The sequence below is a fragment of the Oncorhynchus clarkii genome, chromosome 12 (assembly GCF_045791955.1).
Source record: "Oncorhynchus clarkii lewisi isolate Uvic-CL-2024 chromosome 12, UVic_Ocla_1.0, whole genome shotgun sequence".
Classification (NCBI taxonomy): domain Eukaryota; kingdom Metazoa; phylum Chordata; class Actinopteri; order Salmoniformes; family Salmonidae; genus Oncorhynchus; species Oncorhynchus clarkii.
In genome coordinates, this window is record NC_092158.1 from 75,007,543 (window position 1) to 75,018,977 (window position 11,435).

General features: G+C 44.6%; 1 protein-coding gene across 2 annotated transcripts in view; it reads right to left on the reverse strand.

Moving 5' to 3' along the window:
- LOC139422230 (olfactomedin 2a) overlaps positions 1–5,725 on the reverse strand; it is a 113,500-nt gene extending 107,775 nt beyond the window's left edge. Inside the window, exon 1 of one of the 2 annotated variants that reach the window (XR_011635715.1) lies at positions 5,480–5,725. Coding sequence is in view for 1 of the 2 variants with exons in the window: in XM_071173401.1 (XP_071029502.1) it covers positions 5,480–5,536 (57 nt within the window). In the remaining variant the exon portion in view is untranslated. The remainder of the gene's footprint in view (positions 1–5,479) is intronic. The other variant, XM_071173401.1, reaches the window with a different exon arrangement.
- Between the last annotated feature and the right edge of the window lie 5,710 nt (positions 5,726–11,435).

The window sequence follows — 11,435 nt, forward strand, 5'->3', positions numbered from 1 at the left end:
GACTCTTCCCACACGCTAAGTAATTAATCTCAGCTTTAATTAATCTCAGTTTTAGATGCACCTGCATTCACCAAATGTTGTGTGGTATTACTGAGATGTATTCCCCAGACTTGTATAGAGGGAATTGTTCATATGTTGTCAAATATAGATTTTGGATAACATGCACCAAAAATGCTGTTTACCCACATGGTTAAGTAATTTACAGATAAGATTTTTAAAAAGTATATATCCACAATCTGCTCAAAGTCCAGTCCTGGAAATGTTTCAGAAACATTGTAATACAAAAAAATATATACACTGCTCAAAAAAATAAAGGGAACACTAAAATAAAACATCCTAGATCTGAATGAATGAAATATTCTTATTAAATACTTTTTTCTTTGCATAGTTGAATGTGCTGACAACAAAATCACACAAAATTATCAATGGAAATCAAATTTATCAACCCATGGAGGTCTGGATTTGGAGTCACACTCAAAATTAAAGTGGAAAACCACACTACAGGCTGATCCAACTTTGATGTAATGTCCTTAAAACAAGTCAAAATGAGGCTCAGTAGTGTGTGTGGCCTCCACGTGCCTGTATGACCTCCCTACAATGCCTGGGCATGCTCCTGTTGCGGTGGCGGATGGTCTCCTAAGGGATCTCCTCCCAGACCTGGACTAAAGCATCCGCCAACTCCTGGACAGTCTGTGCGTTGGTGGATGGAGCGAGACATGATGTCCCAGATGTGCTCAATTGGATTCAGGTCTGGGGAACGGGCGGGCCAGTCCATAGCATCAATGCCTTCCTCTTGCAGGAACTGCTGACACACTCCAGCCACATGAGGTCTAGCATTGTCTTGCATTAGGAGGAACCCAGGGCCAACCGCACGCATGCTCTCACAAGATGTCTGAGGATCTCATCTCGGTACCTAATGGCAGTCAGGCTACCTCTGGCGAGCACATGGAGGGCTGTGCGGCCCCCCAAAGAAATGCCACCCCACACCATGACTGACCCACCGCCAAACCGGTTGCAGGCAGCAGAACGTTCTCCACGGCGTCTCCACTCTGTCACATGTGCTCGGTGTGAACCTGCTTTCATCTGTGAAGAGCACAGGGCGCCAGTGGTGAATTTGCCAATCTTGGTATTCTCTGGCAAATGCCAAACGTCCTGCACGGTGTTGGGTTGTAAGCACAACCCCCACCTGTGGACGTCGGGCCCTCATACCACCCTCATGGAGTCTGTTTCTGACCGTTTGAGCAGACACATGCACATTTGTGGCCTACTGGAGGTCATTTTGCAGGGCTCTGGCAGTGCTCCTCCTGCTCCTCCTTGCACAAAGGTGGAGGTAGCGGTCTTGCTGCTGGGTTGTTGCCCTCCTACGGCCTTCTCCACGTCTCCTGATGTACTGGCCTGTCTCCTGGTAGCGCCTCCATGCTCTGGACACTACGCTGACAGACACAGCAAACCTTCTTGCCACAGCTCGCATTGATGTGCCATCCTGGATGAGCTGCACTACCTGAGCCACTTGTGTGGGTTGTTCGTCTCATGCTACCACTAGAGTGAAAGCACCGCCAGCATTCAAAAGTGACCAAAGCATCAGCCAGGAAGCATAGGAACTGAGAAGTGGTCTGTGGTCACCACCTGCAGAACCACTCCTTTATTGGGTGTGTCTTGCTTATTGCCTATAATTTCCACCTGTTGTCTATTCCATTTGCACAACAGCATGTGAAATTTCTTGTCAATCAGTGTTGCTTCCTTAAGTGGACAGTTTGATTTCACAGAAGTGTGATTGACTTGGAGTTACATTGGGTTGTTTAAGTGTTCCCTTTATTTTTTTGAACAGTGTATATTGGTGTTTTTATTTAAATGGTAGAACTTCATTGTGATATGAATAAGGGAAAACATGACCCTATTAGGGTGTGGTGCATGAGCTGTGATATTGTATAGTGCATCTCACATGTTTTGTTTGATTTACTTATCTAGGCCTATGTATGCTGCAATTCAGCTTTTAGCTGCAAACGTAATGATTACGGTCCATTTTATCGGCTGAAATATACATGTATTCTCAGCTCAGACCACAAGTAGAATTTCTTAGATCACCATGCATAAATATCAACTGTTACACAGACGTACATTTACTAAGTGCATGCATGGTGTCAGTCATCTTGTGATGCAACCCCATAACAACGGTGTACATACAGAGGCAGCGCCAAGGTCGAGCAGGTGTCCGTCTGTATCACTGGCTGTCAGGACTCCTGGGGTATTGTGGGTACTTAACAAACACATGCAGAGAGCCAGCGAGTGCATGTGTCTCATTAAAGCATAGTGCATATTTAATGTAGGGCCCGTGCCGAGACTGTGTGTGGGAAGATGTGTACATATGAGTGAGATATCCAAACTCCTCCAGTGTAGAGAGACTTCCTATCAGTCGGAAGATGCGGCCAGAAGAGTTAATAAATTCTTTATGTCTTCAGAGCTAGGCTACATTAGGGAAATGTGTGGCGCCATATTTTTTTTTCCTCTGTAGGGTTGATTAATATTTCATGTAAACACTTACAACAAATTGTCCCCCAAGGCCAATTATAAGCTATTGGAGGCGGGGAAACAGTTCCACTGATAAAGAGATGATTGTATCTCCTGAGAGTAAGTCTGGGACACACACATCGTCAGGTCCTTATGCCTTATGGTTGGGTGCTCACCTGCCTACTGTCTCCTGCCCTGTGACTCCAGTGAGCGTCAGCGCTAGACAGGGCACCACTGTGACGGACCATGTTGGAGTGGGTGAAACAGACGGCTAAATAAGTCTCTCCGCAGGTGGTTTCATATGATATGCAAACCAGGGTTTTCCTAAATACTGGGGGGCATACCATAGCAAAACATTTTTCCAAAGGAAAATAGGACAGGTCCAGGTAGTAGGTCCCCATTTCAGTCTGTTTCCAATTTTTTTGTCACTACTGAACAGGACCGAGTTCTCCATCAGTAGGTCACACACACACACACACACACACACACACACACACACACACACAGACAGACAGACAGACAGACAGACAGACAGACAGACAGACAGACAGACAGACAGACAGACAGACAGACAGACAGACAGACAGACAGACAGACAGACAGACAGACAGACAGACAGACAGACAGAGAGAGAGAGAGAGAGAGAGAGAGAGAGCACAAAGACAGAGATTAAGTCTTGTTCTACACTGAGATACCACTGGCTGTGCTCTGCACATCCTTTCCTGTCACTGACAGCACCACCTGCTTCTCTCAGTAGGGTCTCATTGTCACCGCCACCGTTTGAAAGGAGCATGGCCTCAGGACAGGTAGCATCGGATCCATTTCTGGGAAAGGTCAGCTCAAGTCTCAACACAGCAAGTAGACATGGCAGTTGACATGGCACACTTCTGTAGTAGACAACATACTCATTCTGGAGAGCAGGATGTTCTCTCAGTGCTACTGTGTATTAGAAATGAACTACAGCAGACATTTTCATTTCATGGTTTGCACACAGTCAGAATACTGTATAAATCTGCAGCTGTTGATCTATATGGTTATATGGTTAATATCTACTCAGCAAAATGATGCACATAACATTATACACTTGGGGGTCAGGCCTGGCATGCCAGAGAATATTATTTCAACTGTAGGTCCATCCCAAGCTTTACTCTTGACTATTAATGTGTTACCCGGTGATTGTGAGAACAAAACAAAGGATTTGGAAACTGTTACACACTAAAACTGGGATCCTTTGGGAAGTCCCAACTATGACATCAACCAATTTAAGTTGAAATGTAAAAGGGTTTTAAGGTTAGCGTTAGGTAGGGGTTATCGTTAAGATTAGGGTAAGGGTTGGGGTTAAGGGTTTAGGGTCGTCCCAAGGATTACCGAATAGCACTCACACGGAACCCAAACCGGCTGTGCGCATGTCCCATCGTGCGCATTCGTGCATAAATGTATTTTGTCCCCCCACACCAAACGTGATCACGACACGCAGGTTAAAATATCAAAACAAACTCTGAAACAATTACATTAATTTGGGGACAGGTCGAAAATAATTAAACATGTATGGCAATTTAGCTAGCTAGCTTGCTGTTGCTAGCTAATTTGTCCTGGGATATAAACATTGAGTTGTTATTTTACCTGAAATGCACAAGGTCCTCTACTCCGAAAATTAATCCACACATAATCCACACACTCTCCTCCTTCCAGGCTTTTTCTTCTCTTGACTTTATATTGCAATTGGAAACTTTCATAAATTAGGTGCATTACTGTCACTGACCTCGTTCATCTTTCAGTCACCCACGTGGGTATAACCAATGACGAGATGGGTACCTGCTTCTATAAACCAATGAGGAGATGGGAGAGGCAGGACTTGCAGCGTGATCTGCGTTCTTTTTAGCCCTTGGCAACACAGACGCTCGTTGGCCGCATGAGCAGTGTGGGTGCAATAATTGAATAATATAGATTTATACATTTATTTTGCAACGGGTATAATCAGCCTGTGACCCTGTTTTTAGGCAAAGGCATTCTGAAGCGCTGTCCATGGTGCTGAAACAGGCCTCAGACTTCAACGTGAAATGTTATGAGCTACATTATCAGTTTGTGTAGACATCTTTTCAAAATGGTAACCTTTTTAAATATTTGACTGTTGCATTAAGCATGTTAACATGTTCTAGAACTTATTTTGTCTGACAGCTGAAGCCGCAATAACAAATGATTCACATCTCTTGGACTTTCAAATGTTCTCTGGGTCAGATAATTTACCTTCCTTCAGTTCAATTTACAACTGTCACTTCAAAGCTCATCGTTTCAGGGAAAGGTATGTGCTTAGTGCTTCTCTGGTCCAACGTAGCCGCAAATACATATCTCCAAGACATAGGCCTACAGATAAGTCCATTCACCACGGAACATAGGTTAGCGTTTGAAGTGGCATTAGAAAAGCACTAATTACAATCATCTTACTAACACTGAACCTGGCACGTGTGTCCACACATTCGCAAATCACACTTAGATTGTGCACAAGCTCGCTCTAGCGTGTACAGTACCGGCATAACATAGACAGACTTCTGTTGCTCAGAGAAGCCCCAGAGCCTTTCTGTCGCTTCCTCTCTCAACTTTCTCTCTGTCCTGCCCCTCTCAATCCATGCTGCTGTATTCCAGGCCAAACGGCCGCAGATGTGAGATTTGACTAACCTACACATTTTCCTTACGACTGGGGGAAAATAATACAGAGGAATCATCTAAAATCATATTTGGAGTCATTGTGTGGCACGTTCGCACTAACACATGTGTGTATTTCACACTCATTCCACTAAACGTGTTTTTCTTCACACTTACTCAAGTATTGATTTTAATTAAGCACATTGGCATATGTCTAATAGACACATGCAAGTCATCGATAATGTATTCTGTACCCCCAATGGCCGGCATTTATGCAACGTTAACAAATAAAGAGCGTTTTAAATATGAGATGTACGCGTGTTCTTACCTCACTGGACATGGCAGCTAACATCACTAGTAGGAACATGGCACTGAAGAGATGCATTCTTGCCGAAATGACAGCGTTCCAGCCGAGACCAGCTCTTCGGTTGCTCTTCCCCTCTTGCCTGTGTCCTTATTGGGGCGGTTTCTTCAGCTCGAGAGGGATTCTGTCAATGCTCTGTCGAGTGTACACGACGAACCTCATCACCAGCCAGTCTGTGCGCTGGGTTAATTCCACACACGGACGCAGAGTAGACCTCTAGCTCCGTAGGCTACAATGATCAGCGATGTGCGGTGTGGACTCGCGCCTGCTCCTCCTCCCTTATGACCAACACCGATCAGTGGACCGCAGATGTTTGACAGTGAACGCTGAATCAAATACACAATCTTTCACACACGATATGTTTGTTAGAATAAGGCAATGCCTTTAACCTGTAAATGAGCACGGGACTCAATGGTATAGTAGCTAACGACAGGGGCAGAAAGTCGCAGAGGTTGGAAGGTGACTTCTGTGCTTGCAAGGTGACGACGCTAGGAGCAGCACATCGATGCTTTGGCAACTGATTCAAGTACCACTTTGCGTGCGTGCATGTGTGCGCGAGAGAGAGAAAGTGTGAGGGAGAGAGAGAGAGAGAGAGAGAGAGAGAGAGAGAGAGAGAGAGAGAGAGAGAGAGAGAGAGAGAGAGAGAGAGAGAGAGAGAGAGAGAGAGAGGGGGGGCTGCATTGACTAGACTGTGTTTGCTACTCTGTATGGATTTTCAGTAGAATGACAGATACACGGAACGCGAGAGAGGGGTGACATTTAACGGAACGCATTGCCATAATCGACTTCCTTGTTATCTGCACACCAACGCTGATTGGGGCTGATATGGCGTTGTGTAAGAGCCGGATGATGATTGTCAAAACAACATAATGCCATCAATTTAGCTCTCATCCGCTTCTAATTGGTAAATTAAGGTGCCAATATAATTCGAAGGGATTTCCCAGAATTGGGGTTTAGAGAAATAAGCACGAAAAATATTTAAATTATGTTGTTAAGTGTGTGCGTATGTGTGTGTGCATCAGGACTCTGGTGGGCCTCTGATTATCCTAGTTTTTGACAGCCAGAGCTAGTGGCCTCTGGCCATCCTGAACACGGTATGAATAATAGAACACCCTGGTCTGCGCTACCCGCTCCGCTCTTCCTCCTCAGTAATAGCGCTCAACTTCACTTTCCCATTTCACCGCTTTCCAAAGTTACATCCAACAACACACTACTTTACGTCCTTGCCTATAATTACCTATGAATGGCTCAAGTGTTACTTAACTACATATAATAGGGCTGGAACCTTGGCAGTCTATTGCACTTGGCACATGCTGTATCCTCTTCACTAACCCTAATTGTTTATGCTATGTCAATCTCAATTACATGACACGGCGTGTGGAACATTGTACCTGTCATCATGAGTGCCATGTACAGGGTACAGTAGGTTACTGTATAGGGTAAAACCAGGGTAAGACATCCCTCCTACAGCAAAGCGGAGAGTTGGAGTTCCAACCTCCTGCTGTTGCCCTCAGATGCACAGTGCACACCCCTCCATTTTCCCAGCAGGAGCACACAGAAGCATGGAAAGAGCTTGTGGTTGAGAGAGAGAGAGAGAGAGAGAGAGAGAGAGAGAGAGAGAGAGAGAGAGAGAGAGAGGGGAGGAAGAGAGAGAGAGAGAAAGAGAGAGAGAGGGAGAGAGGAGGAAGAGAGATAGAGAGAGAGAGAGAGGAGGAAGAGAGAGAGAGGAGGAAGAGAGATAGAGAGAGAGAGAGAGAGAGAGGAGGAAGAGAGATAGAGAGAGAGAGAGAGAGAGAGAGAGAGAGAGGAGGAAGAGAGATACAGTGCCTTGCGAAAGTATTCGGCCCCCTTGAACTTTGCGACCTTTTGCCACATTTCAGGCTTCAAACATAAATATATAAAACTGTATTTTTTTGTGAAGAATCAACAACAAGTGGGACACAATCATGAAGTGGAACAACATTTATTGGATATTTCAAACTTTTTTAACAAATCAAAAACTGAAAAATTGGGCGTGCAAAATTATTCAGCCCCTTTACTTTCAGTGCAGCAAACTCTCTCCAGAAGTTCAGTGAGGATCTCTGAATGATCCAATGTTGACCTAAATGACTAATGATGATAAATACAATCCACCTGTGTGTAATCAAGTCTCCGTATAAATGCACCTGCACTGTGATAGTCTCAGAGGTCCGTCAAAAGCGCAGAGAGCATCATGAAGAACAAGGAACACACCAGGCAGGTCCGAGATACTGTTGTGAAGAAGTTTAAAGTCGGATTTGGATACAAAAATATTTCCCAAGCTTTAAACATCCCAAGGAGCACTGTGCAAGCGATAATATTGAAAATGAAGGAGTATCAGACCACTGCAAATCTACCAAGACCTGGCCGTCCCTCTAAACTTTCAGCTCATACAAGGAGAAGACTGATCAGGGATGCAGCCAAGAGGCCCATGATCACTCTGGATGAACTGCAGAGATCTACAGCTGAGGTGGGAGACTCTGTCCATAGGACAACAATCAGTCGTATATTGCACAAATCTGGCCTTTATGGAAGAGTGGCAAGAAGAAAGCCATTTCTTAAAGATATCCACAAAAAGTGTTGTTTAAAGTTTGCCACAAGCCACCTGGGAGACACACCAAACATGTGGAAGAAGGTGCTCTGGTCAGATGAAACCAAAATTGAACTTTTTGGCAACAATGCAAGACGTTATGTTTGGCGTAAAAGCAACACAGCTCATCACCCTGAACACACCATCCCCACTGTCAAACATGGTGGTGGCAGCATCATGGTTTGGGCCTGCTTTTCTTCAGCAGGGACAGGGAAGATGGTTAAAATTGATGGGAAGATGGATGGAGCCAAATACAGGACCATTCTGGAAGAAAACCTGATGGAGTCTGCAAAAGACCTGAGACTGGGACGGAGATTTGTCTTCCAACAAGACAATGATCCAAAACATAAAGCAACATCTACAATGGAATGGTTCAAAAATAAACATATCCAGGTGTTAGAATGGCCAAGTCAAAGTCCAGACCTTAATCCAATCGATAATCTGTGGAAAGAACTGAAAACTGCTGTTCACAAATGCTCTCCATCCAACCTCACTGAGCTCGAGCTGTTTGCAAGGAGGAATGGGAAAACATTTTAGTCTCTCGATGTGCAAAACTGATAGAGACATACCCCAAGCGACTTACAGCTGTAATCGCAGCAAAAGGTGACGCTACAAAGTATTAACTTAAGGGGGCTGAATAATTTTGCACGGCCAATTTTTCAGTTTTTGATTTGTTAAAAAAGTTTGAAATATCCAATAAATGTCGTTCCACTTCATGATTGTGTCCCACTTGTTGTTGATTCTTCACAAAAAAATACAGTTTTATATCTTTATGTTTGAAGCCTGAAATGTGGCAAAAGGTCGCAAAGTTCAAGGGGACCGAATACTTTCGCAAGGCACTGTAGATAGAGAGAGAGAGAGAGAGAGAGAGGAGGAAGAGAGAGAGAGAGAGAGAGAGAGAGAGAGAGGAGGAAGAGAGATAGAGAGAGAGAGAGAGAGAGCAAGAGAGAGAGAGAGAGAGAGAAAGAGAGAGAGGAGGAAGAGAGATAGAGAGAGAGAGAGAGAGAGAGAGAGAGAGGAGGAGAGAGAGAGAGAGAGAGAGAGAGAGAGAACGTACAGTAGAACAGAGCATTAAAGACCACAAGGAAGCTCTGTCATTGTTACTGCATCTCTTTGTCATTACCCATGAATCCAAGTAACAGTACCATCAGGGTACAGTCCAGTTCTCCTTCCAGCCTGTCCTTGGATACCTACAGTATGGCATGTGGTTGTGGATATTAGCTTAGGCTCCTGCCTGAAAGGAAGAGTCAAAGTGATGTTGAGTCATTGTGTGTGGTCATAGTGGCAGCAGCAAAGTGGCTAATGGCAATGCTGAGGAAATATACTGTATTAAGACATTCATCTAAAGCTCTGTTCTCTCTCTCCATCTCTCTCCACGTCTCTCCGTCTCTCCACTCACTGAGAAAGGTAGGTGAAGACAATACATGACCCATTTGTCAAGGAGGCAGCGTGTTTCTGTTTTATCTCCAAGCCAGACCAGGCAAGGCAAAAGAAAAGAGAAGGGAAGGGAAAAAACTGTTACCGGAAGTCCTCTCAGGCATAGAGCTGGTCGGCAAGTGTGTGTCTCTCTCCCTCTTTTTCCATCCCTCTCTCTCTCCCACTCATGCTCTGCTGCACTCTGTGAAGTAGATACGGAGCTGAAATCTGCATTTTCTCCTTCCCCTTTCTCCCCCTGTTTGCACTCTCTCCCTCTGTTCTCACTCTCTCCCTCTGGCCAGAAGGTTCATGCTCTTTGCATTTGTCTAAAATAACTTTAACCCAAAGCATCACCCTCTGATGTCCATTTTGAATCATGTTTATTTAGTCAATTTTGTATGTGAACATGTTTATGAGTGTGTGTGTGTGTGTGTGTGTGTGTGTGTGTGTGTGTGTGTGTGTGTGTGTGTGTGTGTGTGTGTGTGTGTGTGTGTGTGTGTGTGTGTGTGTGTGTGTGTGTGTCTGTGTACAGCCATATGTCTAAAGCATTAAAACTCAGCGGTCCAGGTGGGCGTATTTGTACTGAACCAGCTCTGCCAACCATATCACTATATAGATTTTCAATTTTTAGGAGTTGATTCTCTCTAAATAATGTGAAAGTGAGGAGAATTTAAAATCTCTTATGAGGATGAGAAGGATATGACTGGAGCAGGGGAATGAAGGGTTAGGGACTGTACTATAAGCTGGAAAGGAGGTGAAGAAACTGAAGAAACTGAGAGAGACAGAGAGAGAGAGAGAAATTGAGAGAGAGCAGAGCACAAGGACAGACATGAACATGGGGTTTATTTGTGCTTTTCTGTGTCAGAGAGAGAATTCAGGAATTGACTGAATGGAAAACTGAACTGATCCCAACCCTGAATCAGTCTGTCTGTCCTTTGATATTAAATCACTATTGTGATGTGGCTACTGTGGAGTCATTACGCAATGGGAGCTAGAGAACCATATGCCTGCTAAGAGTTTCCACAGTGTTCCATCAACGTTATTAAGTTTTCCAATGGGTATGAAGAGGATCAAGATAATCTGATGGAGAACTCAAATCTTTGGCATGGATTTACTGTCACCCTGCTGCCAACAGGATGCAACATAACATGCCCTCGTGATGCCAGCCACACACACACGCACAGACACACACCTTCTGAAGGAAAACAGTTCGCTGTTACATTGAAATTCAAAACCTCCCTTCTACTATTTTCCCCTGAGTTCAAATTGCCGGTATCGATGTATACTGTTTCCTTACAGACCTAGTAATTGTTTTCTTGAGGCCATATTCTTCAGCTCCAGAGTTGTGTCCTTTATTTCAAGGTCAAACTCATCCAGCAGTGTAAATAGCTGAACAAGGTCACTCTATCTGTGTCTGTATCTCTCCAGGCATTCTAGGGTGCCTACTACTCAGCCATTGAGAAATGGGTGTATTTATTTTCCTCACCGCTCGTATCTCAGCTGAAATACTGAATACTGCCATATCAGCCCTGTTGTTCCATTATAATATTCACATACAGAGTATGATATATTAACTTGAATGCACCTGAAATGAGTCCATAAGTCTCTCCAAAATCTTCTGGGGCAGGAGGTTATAGAGTGCTTGGTTGCCATAGTGATGGCTGTCTGCAAGGGGCAGGAAGGGAAAGGTGTGAAAGTCGGATTGCTCATTGGCCGGCTGAAGAGAGAATTAAACATGGCGTTTCACACCATCCCCTGTGCTGTTTGGCATGCACTACCTGCACGTTACCACAGAAACCGGGGTAAGGACACGCCAGGTTCACAGGGAGGTGTTATACAGTGGCGCTGTAATGCTTTGTCTCCGAGTCCAGCCCAGACCAGTCTAGACACACAAAT